The following is an 18,703-nucleotide window of genomic DNA, read 5'->3' as shown; positions in this document are numbered from 1 at the left end:
ACCGCCAGGGGTCGCGCGCCGAACTCCGGCACCGGCCGGCCAGGCAGCGGGCTCACGGAGCTCGGAGCGCCGACTTGGGGCCGCGGCCCGGGGAGGTGGCCGGCGGGCCTGGCGGGAGGCGGGGACCGGGAGGCCTCGGCGGAGACGGAGGGCGCTGCCCGGGCGGACGGCGGGAGGGGGCGCTGCGGGGCCGGCCCGGGCGCGGCGCGGCGCGGAGGAAGTGCCGTCTTCGCTGCCTCGGCCGCCTCAGGCGCCTCAGGCGCGCCGCGGGTCGCCTCAGCCGCGCGGGCCGCGATGTCTTCCCGGCCCGGGCGTGACGACGCGCGAGCCGGAGGCGCGCGGCGGCCGCGGGAGTCGGCCGAGCAGGAGCTGCAGCGGCGCCGAGAGCAGAAGCGGCGGCGGCACGACGCGCAGCAGCTGCAGCAGCTCAAGCACCTGGAGTCCTTGTGAGTCCGCGCCGCCCGCGCTCCTCCGCGAGGCGTGCGGTCGGGGTGGCGCGGGGGCGCGTGACGCTGGGTCCCCGGGGGACCCGGGCGCGGGCAGCGGGACCCCGGCCAAGCCGACCGCCAGTTCCGGCCCCGCGCGGCGCGGCCACCCGACTTCCAGTGGCGCCTCCGCGGGGAGGGAAGGGCCGTTCCCCCCGCGCGCCGAGCGGCCGGGGCCGACAGGGGAAGCGCGGGCTCTAGTCCCCCGCGCGAGGTCGGCGTGCGGCCGGGGCTCGGCGGGGCGGGTGCGGCGGATCCGGCGGCACTTAGTAAGCGCTTGGGCGCGATTTGGGGACTGAACGCGCGGCGAAGTGCAGTGAGCGCTACGGTCGTGCCCTTTCACGGTGTCGGTTCGGAGGGCCCCCGGTGGACCGGGTCAAATCCGCATTCTCTTCATCTGCTGCGAAGGAGGGACGAGAACCAGCCGTCCTGTACCGTTCGTGCGGCCCGGAGGGGAGGGCCGGAGAATGGGGTGACGGAGTGTCCCTGAAGATTCCGAAGGTGGCTGTCAGGTGGAAGAGCGTGGAGACTTGTTCCCTTTAGTCCTGAGGATTTTGAGCAGCATGAAGGGTGGGGGCTACGAAGAGGCCGGTTCCAGCTGAGCAGAAAGAATGAGGACCGGGGTCTCCCGTTCCTGCTGGTCAGCGTGGCCTGACTTCAAGAGGCCCCGTGCAAGGCCAGCTCCGGCGGGTTGGAGGAGAGTGCCCATGGCTGTGGGAGAAGGGCAGGTTGTAGAGGAGATGGAAACATCAGGCGGGAGGTGCATTTCTGGCCTTTCGGTGCTTTTCTGTGATTGTCACTCTGTAATGAGCTCCAGAAGGCAAACGTAAGCTTGCTGTTCCCTGAGTTATTCAATAAATGACACGTTTTTCTTTCAGGCACTTCTGTTACCTGTACTAAGATGATCATGTAAAGAAAAGTCTTCAAAGGAGTCAAATCCTTTGTAATTAATCCTTTGACGCAAAATGCATTGCGTTGTTGGAGGCTGGCCTGCTCTTTTCAATGGGACCCTTCAGCCATCAACTACCTTCCTTTAAATTTGTGAAAACAGTTGTAAATTGACTTTTTTAAGGGAACGTCATTGCTAATAATAGATTTCACAATGTGTAGTTCCATCACACTCCTTTTCATCTTGGCAATAACAATTACATATTTTTCAGGAATTTGGATTTGCGTTTGACCATCTGTTGTTTTTGTACAATTCTTGTGGCTCAAAGGAGGTGTTACTGGATTATTGGGTTCATAGACTGTACCACCAAACTCCCTTTGGTCTCTTTTTTTTTTAATTTTTTTTTAACGTTTATTTATTTTTGAGGCAGAGAGAGACAGAGCATGAATGGGGAAGGGTCAGAGAGAGAGGGAGACACAGAATCTGAAACAGGCTCCAGGCTCTGAGCGGCCAGCACAGAGCCAGACGCGGGGCTCTAACTCAGGGTCTGGGAGATCATGACCTGAGCCAAAGTCGGACACTCAACCACTGAGCCACCCAGGCGCCCCTGGTCTCTTCGCATCAATATTTCTAATGAATGACTGCAGATGAACTGTGTCATTTCACCAGTTTGTGCAGATTTACATTGTTCTTGCTAGGTTATGCCACCACTTTGTGTTTGAAAATATTTTAAGCATTTGCTTTGGAAAATAACTGTAGCACACCTAAAAAGCTAAGTCTATTCATGCCTAGTTGTTTACTATGTAATCTTCATGGGGCAGATCCTCCTCTGTCTGCTCAGAAAAGCTCTAGAATAGTCTTCTGGCATTTGTCATTTACCACCTGGCACATTGTTTTCTTCTACCTCTGCTGGTCCAGATCTCGGCCTCTGTGATGCTAATGCTCCCTCCAGTCTTGAGGTGCCTCATGAAGCTATTGAGAGCATGGACTTGTCTTCAACAGAAGGGACAAAAGCCAGCATTGTGAAGTGTATGGTGTGATATGTTCACCCATGTGGAAGTTGAGGCTCTGGGGGTTAAGTAACATGCCCCAAGTACACAGTGAGAATGAATCATAATTCAAAGGTTTTTACCTCCAAAGCCCGTGAAGTTTCTGCTCTGCCTTGCTTCACTTCTACAGGATTCTCATTCAACTGATTTGGAACTGAAAAATACTTCTACTAGAATTTGGGGTCTTATACTCCAAAAAGACAGACCATCTCCTTTTATCAGGACAGTTATAAAGAGCTATTGATACTTATGAGAGTACTTTTCATTTTATGTGTTTTTTTGGATGTAACTAGTTATATCGTTATGCTCTTAGTTCTCCCTTCTAGTACCTAGCAACATGCCTGGGACAATAATTGATTGGTTACTTCTACAGGGAGCAAGTTTTTATGTTGAACACTTAATATTACCTGAATATCAAATTTAGTTTTGCCTATTGTACCTGCTCCCTTTTTGTGGGAGGAAACTATCAAGTTGGTTAGGGCTAGGGTGGGGATTATGTTCCTGAAACAATTACAGAAACAGCATTGTTAAAAGAGAAATGCAGCCTATATAACTCTATAGCTGATATGAACTCCTAATAGCATATTTTTGGCGCCATTTTTCTTTCTTAGTCCCAACTTATCTTTGGTTTTTCTCTCAGAGATACGTTAACCTGGGCTAATACCAACATTGCTGTAGATACCACTGATACCACTTTTCTTTTGCAGTTAAAAAGCATTTTGTAGGTTGGTACATGTAGGTGTGAATACAGTGAAACACAGGCCTCTGCCATTAATGAACCTTAGTTCCTTTCCCTGGTTACAGGCAGGCATGTAACCAATTTCTTAGATATCCTTGTAGAGGTAACTTGGTGTGTATGCGTGTGTGCGCAGGCACATCGCATGCACGTGGCCACATATAGTCTCCTTTTTCCCATACACACAAATAGAAGCTTACCAAATACACTGTTTTGTTCCCTCTGCCCTCCCCCTACCTTTTTTTTTTTTTTACTTAAAACTATAATGGAAATTGTTCCATATCAGTATCTAATTCACTCTTCTAAGATTTATCAGTGTTTATCGGTTGATAAAAGTAATACATATTCATTATAGAAAATTTAATTAGTCACCCTTGCTTCACCATCTGGGTGCAGCAATGTTAAAGCATTCACATTTACAACTTTTTGGAGTCTTCACGGTTTTAAACTAGCTAGCTGCTATGGCCAGATATCTTCAGTAAAATGTGCTTTGCAGGCGTTGAATAGACCCAGGATATTTGGTTATAATGTTTCTTTTTTTCATTCTTATTTTTGCTTTTGGTCCTATCAACATTCACAGTTAAAAGCCAAATAAATACCCACGCAGTGTGTGTTATAGCTAGTAGTGTGTCAGTACTTAAAAATGAACATGAGCATTTGGTGTTGATTTTCCAGATTTGGAATCCAGAACCCTTCTGGGGCACTTCGGCAGAGTGATAGGAAGTGAAAATGAGTTGGGAGCATAGACATGATGCGTATGTACCCTTAGGACCCTTGGGAGTCTGTGAGCTCCAAGGGAACGTACATTCCCACACATCATACATCTGCTTGCTCTAGCATCATTCAGTAAAGAATGTCGTCCAGGCACCATGCAAGGGTCCTACACCCCGAGTCCAGTGAGGTCAGTATGGGCACAGAGGGCTGTCAGAACTGAGGAATGGATGGCTCACTCTGCGGGCAGGGTGAGTGGGCAGGATTTGAACTGAGAGCTGCAGGGATATGGGAAAGGAAGCCTCTAGGACAGATCACCATCGCCTCCATCCCCTGCAACAGGCCCTTCCCTCCAGTTTTGTTCCTGCCCCCCTGCACTGCCTCCATCCAGGTTAGAACAGATTCCTCAGCCTTCCCCACATGAGCCTCCATGCTGAGTAAGTGGAAGTTATGGTAGGTAAATAACCTGACAACCGTGACAGTCTGGAAGCATGATTAGCTCTTGGGTCTTCCCACACATTTCGCCTGCAATCTCTTGCTTTCTCTTCTTCGAAAATAAATTCATTGTGCTCAGACACCAAGTTACCATTTCAGTGAATTTTAGTTCTAGATCTCTGCAGGATGTGGTGTAGCATCAGTTTACTTATATAAGATCTCTGACTGCTGGGCGTATTTTACTAACTGCTTTAGATCTAATGCAGTTTTAAGGTTTTACTAAAGATATTCTTTTCATTTTGACCTCTAGTTGCTTTTTGCTCATTAAAACGTATTGTGTTCCTGTTAACATGATTGACGGCAGTTTTTCTTTTCCTTTCTAGTTATGAAAAACCTCCTCCGGGGCTTATCAAGGTCAGTGTGAAGTTTGTACCTTTGGTTATTCTCTCAGACATATTTGACTCAGTGCTCAGACTCAGTAACTTGTTATGAAAAACTGTTATATAAGGTTTGGAACATCTTTTTTCATAACCCTGCTTCTCCCTGCAGATGCCAGTCAGTCCATACACTTTGGGCTTTGTGTCTCCAGCCTGTGTCTTTGTAGAAATGTAATCAACCGTGTGACTGTTCCCTAAGAAACGGTGGCAGGCCCACATGTTCCTCAGCGATCGGTCCCCTTGTCTGTCTCCTGCTGTGGTTGCATCTTCTCACCGCTCTGCTCCATCTCTGACTCACTCACTGCTGGTTTCCTGAGTGTCAGCTCAGAGAACAATAGTCTGTGTGGAGACTGAAAGCTCCTCTAGTCCAGCCCCTGGTGCAGGACACCCCCTACCACCTCCTGCCAACCTGGCCATGTTGTCCAGTGTCTGTGAGAGTGAGACTTACAGGGCTCTTTAGAGGCCAGAGCAACCTTATGCATGCTCACTTTCAAATAAAAGAAAATGTTTTTAGGGGCACCTAGCTGGCTCAGTCAGTAGAGCATGAGACTCTTGATCTCAGGGTCATGAGTTGAAGCCCCACGTTAGGGGTGGGGCCTACCTAAAATAAAAAATATATATTAAAAATTTTTTAATTAAAAGAAAAGAGTTTTAGAAAATGTTCTGTTATAGATTAAATATTCATGGAAACTGAAAAAAAAACCCTCTTTAATTGTAAATGCATATATTCAGTGGTGAATATGCAACTCACAGATATAGATAGCATGTGTGTGACTAGAAAACATGACAATGGTCTTCAAGTTATAATAAGCTATTTTAACATAACATTTTTATTCTAGATAATCCTGTTTTAATTCTTGAAATATATATATACATATATATGTATATATACATATATATATGTATATGTATATATACATATATATGTATATGTATATATACATATATATGTATATGTATATATACATATGTTAAGTTTATTTATTTTCAGAGAGAGCGAGAGAGAGCACGCACACAAGAACAGGGGAGGGACAAGGAGAGGGAGGATCCGAAGCAGGCTCCACGCTGTCAGCTCAGATCCCAATGCAGGGCTGGAACCCACAAACCATTAGATCATGACCTGAGCCAAAATAAAGAGTCACATGCTTAAGCAAGTGAAACAGCCAGGCAAATTTATATTTTTTTAATTTAATTTTTTTCTTTTTAACATTTATTTATTTTTGAGAGGTGGCAGGGGGCAGAGAGAGGGGAGATGGAGGATCTGAGGCAGGCTCTGTGCTGACAGCAGAGAGCTGAAACAGGGCTCGAACCCACAAACCATGAGATCATGACCTGAACTGAAGTCGGATGCTTAAGTGACTGAGCCACCTAGATGCCCCTTAAATTTTGTTTTTAAGTAATCTCTACACTCAACGTGGGGCTCAAACCTCAACCCCGAGATCAAGAGTTGCATGTTCCATCTCCTGAGCCAGCCAGGTGCCCCTACTTTAATTGTTACACCTTGCCTCATTCCACTAAGATTTTGTGGTCATGGAACCTTTTTTTGATCTTTAAATCTGATTTACGTTAGAATTTGGAGCTCACAGATCATTCCTATGTGAAGGGCAGATTTCTGCTTTACTAGTAACTTTTCTCTAAGAACAACTACTTTGTTTTCATGATATAGTCCTTCTGGTATATTTATTTCTGGTTTTTGTGTCAGGTATAATTTGTCTTTCTTTCTAGTACTGGAGAGGGTAACAGGATGACGTGGGCATGTCCAGCCCATGTGAAAGCCAGGCAGTGCTGTGTTCTGAAGCAGGTAGGAGAGAATTCCAGTGCTCTTTTGCCACGTCGTGTACATGTTGTTTCCTTTTTTAGGAAGATGAGACTAAGCCGGAAGACTGTATACCAGATGTACCAGGCAACGAACATGCCAGGGAATTTCTGGCTCACGCACCAACTAAAGGACTTTGGATGCCACTCGGGAAAGAAGTCAAAGTTATGCAGTGTGAGTATGGGAGAGTTTCAGGTAACACTCCTCAGTACACACAAGTTACATATTACGACTCACAGAGCGTGTTTACCTCTTTTTTTTTCCTCACCAAGACCTGTTAAGCCAAGGTGTGATGTCTGTTTCATAGTTAAGGAAGCCGAGCTGCATATGTTAGTGAGTGTCTAAGAGGCAGAGCAGGGCTTTGACTCCAGGGCTTCTGACTCCCAAGGGCAGTGGTTGCCCACAGGACCGTAGCTGCCTTTGGAGTACACTCCTTGGTAATATTCAAGTAACAGAAAGGGTACTCTACTGTAGAAATGCCAGGAGGGACAAGGAGGTACATTGGGATACATTGGAGGGGGCAGATCCCTTTGTGTCTTGCCTCAGTCCTTTGCACCTCCCCCCCCATCAGTGATCAGTGGTGTTAAGGTTTCATCCATGTGACCTGAGGGGGGGGGGGTGTCCAGAGCAGGAGTGCTGTGTGTGCACGCCCCCACCCCACCAGAGCCGCAACACCTTCATCCAGCTTAAGTGGTATTTGGTATTTGAAGAAAGGGTACTGCTGCCGTTTAAAGACGTTTGTTTGTACAAAGATTCTTCATGCACATAATTAAAATAGTTCCCAGTCTCTTTTTCTCCATTCCCACTTTTAGCTCTTTTAGTTGGTTATTTTGATATTTATCTTCATATGCCTAAGATCACATTTACATTGCATTGATTTTACAGGTTTAGGTGGTATCTGTTAACGTCATACAATGGAAGATGAGAATTAGCTCTTACTACACATATGTACCCTTACTATATCACATCTTCCCCAAAATAGTTTTTTCATAATTTTGGTTAGATAATCCTGGGTACTTACTTTATTATAATTATGTTCAGAGCTGAGTCATGTAGTAAAGTGATTACTTTTCCTTTATGCATCCTGAATAATTCCCTCTCCCTCCTGCCCCAGATTAACAGTTATCTTGTTTTTGGTGTGTGTTATGTGCATGCGTTTTATTATTATTGTTTTTGGTCTCCATGTACTGATTTCTTTTTACTCAGTCTCAAATTGTTCTAAAGATTGAATCTTAAGACCTCTAAATGCCTGAGACATTGTATTAATTACATTCTTCTGAAAATGGTTGCTCCCATGCTTATCATCCAGGAATCTCCCTTCACTTTGTGTTGTTTGTTTGAGAGAGAGCGAACAGGGGAGAGGGAGAGAGAGAATCTTAAGCAGGGTCCACGCCCAGTATGGAAGCTGACAAGGGCTCAATCTTAGGACCACGAGATCATGACCTGAGCTGAAATCAAGAGTCGTACACTTAACCAACTGAGGCACTTAGGCACGCCTCACTTTGTGTTATGAATTGAATGTTTGTGTCCCTCCATAAATTCTTATGTTGAAGCCCTAATCCCCAATAGGATGGTATTTGGAGATAGGACCTTTGGGTGGTAATTAGGATTGGATAAAGTATTGAGGGTGCCTCTGATGATATGATTAGTTCCTTTTTTTTTTTTTGATGTTTATTTATCTTTGAAGGAGAGAGGGACACAGCGTGAGGGGGGAGGGGCAGAGAGAGAGGGAGACACAGAATCCAATGCAGGCTCCAGGCTCTGAGCTGTCAGCACAGAGCCGGACGCGGGGCTCAAACCCACAAACCACAAGATCACGACCTGAGTTGAAGTCGGAGGCTTAACTGATTGAGCCACCCAGGCACCCCTGATGAGTTCCTTTTAAGAAGAGACAAGAGAGCAAGCTCTCTGGTCTACTGTGTCTACTGTGTAAGGACACACCATGAGAGGATACAACTGTCTGCAAGCCAGGAGGACAGTAATCATCAGAAACCAACTCTTTTGGCACCCAGATTTTAGATCTCCAGTCCATAGCCTATGAGAAAACAAATTCCTATTGTGTAAGTGACCCACTCTATATTATGGGAGCCGGAACTAAGACACTCATTCTGCAGTTTCCCTTAGCTTCTTTCTTGTCTTGAATTTCCTGTTTTCCTATATGTTGACTCATCTTTGTTGTTTTAATTTCTTGTTTTGGTGGAGCCAAGACCATTAAATGGGGAAAGAGCAGTCTTTTAAAAAAAACTGGACATCCTCTTGCAAAAGAATGAAGTTGGGTCCTTATCTAATATCATACATAAAATTTAACTCTAAGTGGATCAAAGACTTAAATATAATACCTAAAACTATAAAATCTCTTAGAAGAAAACAGGGCAAAGCTGCACAAAATTAGATTTGGTAATGATTTTTTGGATGAAACACCAAAGGTACAGCCAACAAAAGAAAAAACAGACAAATTTGACTTCATGAAAACCACAAAATTTTGTGAATAAAAGACATTAACAAAAGAGTAAAAAGCCAACTAACAGAATGGGAGAAAATATTTGTAAATCATATATCTAATAAGGGATTATATCTATAATATATAGAGAACTCCTAAAAACAACAAAGAAACAACCTGATTAAAATTTGGCAAAGGACTTGAATAGACATTTCTCCAAAGAAGATATACAGGTATCCAGTAAACCCATGAAAAGATTCTCAGCATCAGTAATTAGTGAAATACAACCTCATACCTGTTAGGATGGCTACTATCAAAAAAATGGGCACCTGGGTGGTTCAGTCAGCTAAGCATCCAGGTTTGGCTCAGGTCATGATCTCCTGGTTTGTGCATTCAAGCCCTGCATCAGGCTCTGTGCTGACAGCTCAAAGCGTGGAGCCTGCTTATGATTCTGTGTCTCTTTCGCTCTCTGCCCCTCCCCCATTCATGCACTGTCTCTCTCTTTCTCTCTCTCAAGAATAAATAAAACATTTAAAAAACTTAAAAAGAAAAAAAAACCAAAATAAATGTTGGCACATGTGCACAGCCTTCTAGCTTCCCAGGATTGTGTCAGAATTTTTAAAAGCCCTCTGTGGACATCTCATTACCTGGATCATTAAAATTTTTAGCTCGGCTCTTATTTATCCATATCACAGCTGTTGGGAGCTGTGATATTAAACAATCGCAGGTAATTGTTTTCAACAAATATCCTAAGGGATTGGGCTTTTACTGTAGAGTAAACTACATGACTGGTTAAATAGCAACAACACCCTGCCAGTGTGGCTCTGTGCTTTGGGGTTAGGGATTTTTGAGAGACTCAAAACCTGGCCTTACCCCATTGAGAGTGCAGGATTGCTGCTTTTCATAGTTGTCATGGTTGCAAGGCTGCTAGTTTTCAAGATTATTCTGGCAATCAGGAGAGAGGGTTGGGAGTAGGCCTGGTTAAAATGCCAGAAACCCTTCTGTTCTTACCAAACTTCACTAGCTTTTCTTGAATTAATGGTCCTCAGATTGTGGCATACCTTTGATTAATTTACAGGGTTTCAAGTAAATTGATGTGGGCAAATTTGCAACTATTTTCAGTGCTTTTATGGAGGCTGTCACTTGGCCATTCTTGAAGTGCTTCTTGGCTTATTCCCCTTGGAAAGAATTCTCTTCATTTTCATTTTTATGACTTGTCAGGAAGGGAGTGAAAACAGGTAAATGTATTTAGTCTGTCATCTTTACCCAGAAGTCTACAGCTTTTTTTTTTTTTTAAGTTCGAAAACCACTGCTCTCTTTTATGAGGTAGTTACTTACATTTCAATTACCATTTTATGGCTATGTACATTGACTTGGAAAATAAGTGTCAGAGTTGGGACCGGAGCCAGTTTTACTCACTTGTGATTTTCAAGGACCTGCAGAAGTTCCAGTGATGTGTTGATACGGTCATATGATTTTGCAAAATTTGCCAAGGCAAGGTATTTTTCTTTCTAAAGAGCCCCCTTCCACAAACCCATAATTTAAGCTCAGGCCCCACAAAATTTGGACTCCTCCCAGACAGGATGAAAGACACATGTACATGTACATATTTTCATTGATTTTGTTGATTGTAGTGTTATCTAGAACAGTGGTTTTCAAACTTTAACATGTCTATAAATCACCAGTTAATCCTTTAAAATTCTAATATGTGTCAGTATTTCTGGGGTGGACCTAACAGTATACATTTCTAACAATCTCCCATGTGTTGCTGATTTTGCTTGTCCATGACCACATTTTGAATAGCAAGAATCACCTTTCCTTTAATGATACAACAATTTTCAACACAAAAAAAGACTTTGGTTTGAAGGAGTATAATCCTTTTTTCCTGAATTTTAAATTAATAGGGGCGCCTGGGTGGCGCAGTCGGTTAAGCGTCCGACTTCAGCCAGGTCACGATCTCGCGGTCTGTGAGTTCGAGCCCCGTATCGGGCTCTGTACTGACAGCTCAGAGCCTGGAGCCTGTTTCCGATTCTGTGTCTCCCTCTCTCTCTGCCCCTCCCCCGTTCATGCTCTGTCTCTCTCTGTCCCAAAAATAAAAAAATAAAACGTTGAAAAAAAAAAAAAAAAAAAAAAAATAAATTAATTAGGAGAGTTAATGAAAGACAGGGACAGCTCGGAGGCAATCAATAAAGAATCTCCAAACTTCACTTTTTTTCAATGGTTTCCTGCCTCCAGCCCTCAAAATTAAAAAGGAAAAACTTCCCTTCTCATTCACTTCACGCTTTTAGTAGCTGTCAGCATGAAGCAAACCTGGCTGATCTTAGCTATAATCCCTTTACCTGCTTCCTGACTTCCTTGTTGGAGTTGCTTAATGTCCAAACATTTAACTCACTGTTCTCATATGACTTCCTGATTTACCTCAAATCTAGATGGTTCTAAGAGGACCAGGTGAGAGAAATAATAAGCATCTCACCCATTCCTGCTTTGTTCACCACTTCATTTTCCCTATATCTCAATGCCTGATGCCATGTCCATAGTCACTAAAATTCCACCAAGTTGTGTACTTCCCTCTGTTGTCCTGGAACATGTGTATGTATTTTCTTACTGTTTCTTCCCCATTCCTCATCACAGCTGTCTGCTTCTAAATAATATACTTTTTACAAAGGACAATTTCCCTGTTCAGCAGGTGAAGCCATATTAGAGTGCTAATGAAATTAACATTTTAAGATAATTTGTGATTTGGTTTAATTAAAGGGGAGGGATTGTGCAGTTTTTGATTCAATCAGAGAAAGAAGCTATTTGCTCTAGTGTCTGAAATTGTAAATGAGGATCAGAGTCACTTGATGAATAGAAAAGACCTTCTCTTTGAAAAATACAGTAAGCTACAGACAAAAAAAAATTCACTCTTCACAATACTTTTACACTGGATTGCTTAATACTTATCTGGTGAGGTAATATTTACTCCCAAAGCTACACGATTAAAGGATGCTTGGGAAGTAATCAGTTTCCCTTTATTTTCTAGGATTGTACATGGTTCATCCAGTCATTGCATTTGCTTTTAGAATTGGAGTTTAATGAAGAAAAACTTTAATATGATGTACTGATTCTTCATCTTCATTAAATGAAACTGTTACTTACAGAAATATTTCCTTTTTTCTTTGTTTTTAGGCTGGCGTTGTAAGCGGTATGGTCACCGAACAGGCGACAAAGAATGCCCTTTTTTTATCAAAGGCAACCAAAAATTAGAACAGTTCAGAGTAGTAAGTAGAACCCCACCTTGTCAATTTACATTTTTCAGAAGTAGTGAATATTAACAAACCAGGGAGTAATCGGCGAACTGGAAATTCACATAGAACACATTCTCAGAGATTTTTGGCCAGAATATCCGGTATTGACTACATCTCTTGTTAAATTACATTTGTGTGACAGATTAGTTAACAAAAAACTAACTTTTTATTAAAGTGTTATTTGTTTATACCTTGGGAATAGTGATTCTTTTTCTAAAGCAGACATTTTTATTTATTCAATCACTTGTTTTCAGTTATATAAAACATCATAACTATAATTAGGGTTTTAGTTTCCCATTTTTTTTTTAACGTTTATTTATTTTTGAGACAGACAGAGTGCGAGCAGGGGAGGGGCAGAGAGAGAGGGAGACACAGAATCCAAAGCAGGTTCCAGGCTCTGAGCTGTCAGCACAGAGCCCAATGCGGGGCTCAAACTCGTGAACCTTGAGATCATGACCTGAGCTGAAGTCAGATGCTACACCAACTGAGCCACCCAGGCACCCCTCCCAGTTTTTAAAGAGTAGATGTCTTTATAAGCTATAAGCGTGTATATAAATTATATATGCTCTTTAGACAGTAAAATAGACTTATCATTTCCTCACTTTATTTTAATAGAGTCATCTCCTAAAGGTGTTAATTTACCATTCAGTAACTGCTTCTGCCAAGTGAAATATGTTACTGTCTGGATGTACTGAGGTTATCAGTATATGTCAAACTGGGGTCAACATTATTTAAGGTTTTAAGGAGTTTAAGATGTTGTGTTTTAATTTTAATAATCTGAAATAATTTCTTTTTGATCAATCATTCCACTTAAGTGGAATGTCGGTTTTTACAGATAGTATAGAACATAGTTTGATGATAAATCTCAAAAACTTTGAACATATTCTTTTTCCTTTTTTTTGACCAGAAACCCCATTTCCAAGAATTTATTTTAAGGATATAAGAGAACATCAACATATACACACTGTTTATGACTAAGGATATGTATGCATAATGATAACTCTCATATCATTGAAACGATGGAAACTGAAGAAAAATTGGAAACTTAAAGTCTAATATATCGACATAAATTTCTGTAACATACAAATGATTCAGTCATTAGGAATTATTATTTTAAGACTTTATTTTTAGAAAAAAAAAGGTTTTATTTTTAGGGGCACCTGGGTGGCTCAGTAGGTTAAGCATCTGACTCTTGATTTTGGCTCAGGTCATGATCTCACAGTCCGTGGGTTTGAGCCTTATGATGGGCTCTGTTCTGACAGCAGGAGCCTGCTTGGGATTCTCCATCTCCTTCTCTCTCTGCCCCTCCCCACTCACATGTGTATGCTTGCTCACTTGCTCTCTCTCTCTCTCAAAAATGAATAAAACATTAAAAAAAAAGATTTCATTTTTAAGTCATTTCTGCACCCAGTGTGGGCTTGAACTCACAACCCCCCCAGATCGTGAGTCACATGTTCTACCCACTGAGCTAGCCAGGTACCCCAGAAATTATGTTTTAGAAGACATGAAAAATGTTCATGAAGACACAAGTAAAAAACAATAGAGTTGTACATGTAATATGATTAATAATTTTTCATAAATTTAATGATATTGATTGAAAGAAAGAGACAAATATTAATAGTAATTATCCCCAGGTAAGAAGGTAATAGGTTTTTTTAACATAATTTTTTTTTAATATGAAATTTACTGTCAAATTGGTTTCCATACAACACCCAGTGCTCATCCCAACAGGTGCCCTCCCTCAGTGCCCATCACTCCCCCCCCCATCAACCCTCAGTTTATTCTCAGTTTTTAAGAGTCTTTTATGGTTTGGCTCTCTCCCTCTCTCTTTTTTTTTTTCCTTCCCCTCCCCCAACATCTTCTGTTAAGTTTCTCAGGATCCACATAAGAGTGAAAACATATGGTATCTGTCTTTCTCTTTATGACTTATTTCACTTAGCATCACACTCTCCAGTTCCATCCACGTTGCTACATAAGGCCAGATTTCATTCTTTCTCACTGCCAAGTAGTCTTCCATTGTGTATATAAACCACAATTTCTTTATCCATTCATCAGTTGAAGGACATTTAGGCTCTTTCCATAATTTGGCTATTGTTGAAAGTGCTGCTATAAACATTGGGGTACAAGTGCCCCTATGCATCAGCACTCCTGTATCCCTTGGGTAAATTCCTAGCAGTGCTATTGCTGGGTCATAGGGTAGATCTATTTTTAATTTTTTGAGGAACCTCCACACTGTTTTCCAGAGGGGCTGCACCAGTTTGCATTCCCACCGACAGTGCAAGAGGGTTGCTGTTTCTCCACATCCTCTCCAGCATCTATAGTCTCCTGACTTGTTCATTTTAGCCACTCTGACTGGCGTGAGGTGGTATCTCAGTGTGGTTTTGATTTGTATTTCCCTGATGAGGAGTGATGTTGAGCATCTTTTCATGTGCCTGTTGGCCATCTGGATGTCTTCTTTAGAGAAGTTTCTATTTGTGTTTTCTGCCCATTTCTTCACTGGATTATTTGTTTTTCAGGTGTGGAGTTTGGTGAGTTCCTTATAGATTTTGGATACTAGCCTTTTGTCTGATAAGTCATTTGCAAGTATCTTCTCCCATTCCGTCGGTTGCCTTTTAGTTTTGTTGACTGTTTCCTTTGCGGTACAGAAGCTTTTTATCTTCATGAGGGCCCAATAGTTCATTTTTGCTTTTAATTCCCTTGCCTTTGGAGATGTGGCAAGTCGGAAATTGCTGCGGCTGAGGTCAGAGAGGTTTTTTCCTGCTTTCTCCTCTAGGGTTTTGATGGTTTCTTTTCTCACATTCAGGTCCTTTATCCATTTTGAGTTTATTTTTGTGAATGGTGTAAGAAAGTGGTCTAGCTTCATTCTTCTGCATGTTGCTGTCCAGTTCTCCCAGCACCATTTGTTAAAGAGACGGTCTTTTTTCCATTGGATATTCTTTCCTGCTTTGTCAAAGATTAGTTGGCCATACTTTCGTGGGTCCAGTTCTGGAGTTTCTATTCTATTCCATTGGTCTGTGTGTCTGTTTTTGTGCCAATGCCATGCTGTCTTGATGATTACAGCTTTGTAGTAGAGGCTAAAGTCTGGGATTGTGATGCCTCCCGCTTTGGTCTTCTTCTTCAATATTACTTTGGCTATTCGGGGTCTTTTGTGGTGCCATACAAATTTTAGGATTGCTTGTTCTTGCTTCAAGAAGAATGCTGGTGCAATTTTGATTGAGATTGCATTGAATGTGTAGATAGCTTTGGATAGTATTGACATTTTAACAATATTTATTCTTCCAATCCATGAGCATGGAATGTTTTTCCATTTCTTTATATCTTCTTCAATTTCCTTCATAAGTTTTCTATAGTTTTCAGTATATAGGTCTTTTACATTTTTGGTTAGGTTTATTCCTAGGTATTTTATGACTCTTGGTGCAATTGTGAATGGGATCAGTTTATTTTGTCTTTCTATTGCTTCATTATTAGTGTATAAGAATGCAGCTGATTTCTGTACATTAATTTTGTATCCTGCGACTTTGCTGAATTCATGTATCAGTTCTAGCAGACTTTTGGTGGAGTCTGTCGGGTTTTCCTTGTATAATATGTTATCTGCAAAAAGTGATAGCTTGACTTCATCTTTGCCAATTTTGATGCCTTTGATTTCCTTTTGTTGTCTGATTGCTGATGCTAGCACTTCTAACACTATGTTAAATAACAGCGGTGAGAGTGAACATGGCTGTCGTGTTCCTGATCTCAGGGGGATAGCTCTCAGTTTTTCCCCATTGAGGATGATATTAGCTGTGGGCTTTTCATAAATGGCTTTTATGATCTTTAAGTATGCTCCTTCTATCCTGACTTTCTCAAGGGTTTTTATTAAGAAAGCATGCTGAATTTTGTCAAATGCTTTTTCTCCATCGATTGGCAGGATCATATGATTCTTTTCTTTTTTTTTCTTAATGTGATGTATCACATTGATTGATTTGCAAATGTTGAACCAGCCCTGCAGCCCAGGAATGAATCCCACTTGATCATGGTGAATAATTCTTTTTATATGCTGTTGAATTCGATTTGCTAGTATCTTATTGAGAATTTTTGCATCCATATTCATCAGGGATATGGGCCTGTAGTTTTCTTTTTTTGCTGGGTCTCTGGTTTAGGAATCAAAGTAATGCTGGCTTCATAGAATGAGTCTGGAAGTTTTCCTTCCCTTTCTGTTTTTTGGAACAGCTTGAGAAGGATAGGTATTATCTCTGCTTTAAATGTCTGGTAGAATTCCCCAGGGAAGCCATCTGGTCCTGGACTCTTATTTGTTGGGAGATTTTTGATAACTGATTCAATTTCTTCACTGGTTATGGGTCTGTTCAAGTTTTCTATTTCTTCCTGTTTGAGTTTTGGAAGTGTGTGGGTGCTTAGGAATTTGTCCATTTCTTCCAGGTTGTCCACTTGGTTGGTATATAATTTTTCATAGTATTCCCTGATAATTGCTTGTATTTCTGAGGGATTGGTTGTAATAATTCCATTTTCATTCATGATTTTATCTATTTGGGTCATCTCCCTTTTCTTTTTGAGAAACCTGGCTAGAGGTTTATCAATTTTGTTTATGTTTTCAAAAAACCAACTCTTGGTTTCATTGATCTGCTCTACAGTTTTTTTAGATTCTGTATTGTTTATTTCTGCTCTGATCTTTATTATTTCTCTTCTTCTTCTGGGTTTGGGGTATCTTTGCTGTTCTGCTTCTATTTCCTTTAGGTGTGCTGTTAGATTTTGTATTTGGGATTTTTCTTGTTTCTTGAGATAGGCCTGGATTGCATTGTGTTTTCCTCTCAGGACTGCCTTCGTTGCATCCCAAAGCGTTTGAATTGTTGTATTTTCATTTTCATTTATTTCCATATATTTTTAAATTTCTTCTCTAATTGCCTGGTTGACCCATTCATTCTTTAGTAGGGTGTTCTTTAACCTTCATGCTTTTGGAGGTTTTCCAGACTAACCCAGAAAACTACCAGAAGACTAGCAGAATGGACTCTCCAGAGCCAAGCTTAACATAATTTTTTGGTAACATTTAAAATTTCTACAAATTAGATTTATTCTTTTTTAAAATTGAGATAGTTTACCTACTGTAACATTCCTCCTACATGTATTCTTATTTTTAAGTAATTCAAGTCACTTTAAATTATTTGGACTTCTGGGGCACCTGGGTGGCTCAGTCGGTTAAGTGTCTAAGTCAGGTCATCATTTCATGGTTCATGGGTTTGAGTCCTACGCCGGGTTCTGTGCTGACAGCTCAGAGCCTGCTTCAGATTCTGTCTCCGGCTCTCTCTGCCCTTCCCCCACTTGTGCTCTGTCTCTCTGTCTCTAAAATAAATAAACATTAAAAAAAATTATCTGTACTTCTGGTATACTTGCAGACTTTGTTTGAGGTACTTAACATATATTTTTGTGTACCTATAAATGTTCCATTCTTATGTATCATTTTGTAATTCACTTGCTTTTCTTAATACCATTTCTTAATCACCTTTCCAAACAGAACAAAGCAAATTACCTCAGTATTTCTACCTTGAGTAGTATTACATGATTCTGCCATGGTTTATATTCTTGTAAAGGATATTTAAATTACAATCTGTATTTTCTAATTAGAAAATTCTTTGTTAAAGCCTCAATAGGGGGGCGCCTGGGTGGCTCAGTCAATTAAGCATCAGACTTTGGCTCAGGTCATGATCTTGCAATTTGTGAGTTCGAGCCCTGCGTCAGGCTGTGTGCTGACAGCCCAGAGCCTGGAACCTGCTTCAGATTCTGTGTCTCCCTCTCCCTCTGCCCTTCCCCTGTTTGCTCTGTCTCTCTCTGTTTGTCAATAATAAATAAACGTTTAAAAAAAATTTTTTTTAAAAAGCCTCAATAGGTTTGCAGTGACGGTAACCCTTAAGAAGGATTAGAACTTTTTTTTTCATTTTTATTTTAGAGAGAGAGAATGTGCAAGCAGGGAGAGGGGCAAAGGGTGAGAGAGAGAACCCCAAGTAGCCTCCATGCTCAGTGCTCAGCACAGAGCCCAGCTTGAGGCTCGATCCCATGATCTCTGGACCATGACCTGAGCCAAAATCGAGTTGGATGCTCAACTGACTGAGCCACCCAGGTGCCCCTAGAACATATTAAATGTTACACCAAACAGGAAAAAAACCTGGTTTCAGTGAAATAGAGATTTAATTTTAATTTAACTAAACAGTCCATGAAGCCCTAATCCAACCTTACCCTTCTCTAACCCTCAAGGCACATGAAGATCCCATGTATGACATCATACGAGAGAATAAAAGACGTGAAAAGGATGTAAGGTGAGGTGGTCCTGGTGATAACAATACCCTCTTATATAAAGTTGGAAACATCCATTCCAGTATTAGATGAGTGGTTTGGTAAATATGGTACTTTAATTTAGTTGTGAAATGTG

At 41.6% G+C, this 18,703-nt stretch overlaps 1 protein-coding gene across 6 annotated transcripts in view; it reads left to right on the top strand.

Moving 5' to 3' along the window:
• The first annotated feature begins 225 nt into the window (after positions 1-225).
• LOC122488080 (retinitis pigmentosa 9 protein-like) overlaps positions 226-18,703 on the top strand; it is a 43,627-nt gene continuing 25,149 nt past the window's right edge. For all 6 annotated transcript variants that reach the window (XR_006298562.1, XR_006298560.1, XR_006298564.1 and 3 more), the window contains exons 1-5: positions 226-446; positions 4,689-4,719; positions 6,603-6,732; positions 12,167-12,258; positions 18,529-18,590. Coding sequence is in view for 1 of the 6 variants with exons in the window: in XM_043589218.1 (XP_043445153.1) it covers positions 295-446; positions 4,689-4,719; positions 6,603-6,732; positions 12,167-12,258; positions 18,529-18,590 (467 nt within the window). In the remaining 5 variants the exon portion in view is untranslated. The remainder of the gene's footprint in view (positions 447-4,688; positions 4,720-6,602; positions 6,733-12,166; positions 12,259-18,528; positions 18,591-18,703) is intronic.

Source organism: Prionailurus bengalensis, chromosome A2, assembly GCF_016509475.1.
Source record: "Prionailurus bengalensis isolate Pbe53 chromosome A2, Fcat_Pben_1.1_paternal_pri, whole genome shotgun sequence".
Classification (NCBI taxonomy): Eukaryota; Metazoa; Chordata; class Mammalia; order Carnivora; family Felidae; genus Prionailurus; species Prionailurus bengalensis.
Note: the sequence above shows the minus strand (reverse complement) of the source record. Positions and strands in the feature narration are given on the sequence as shown.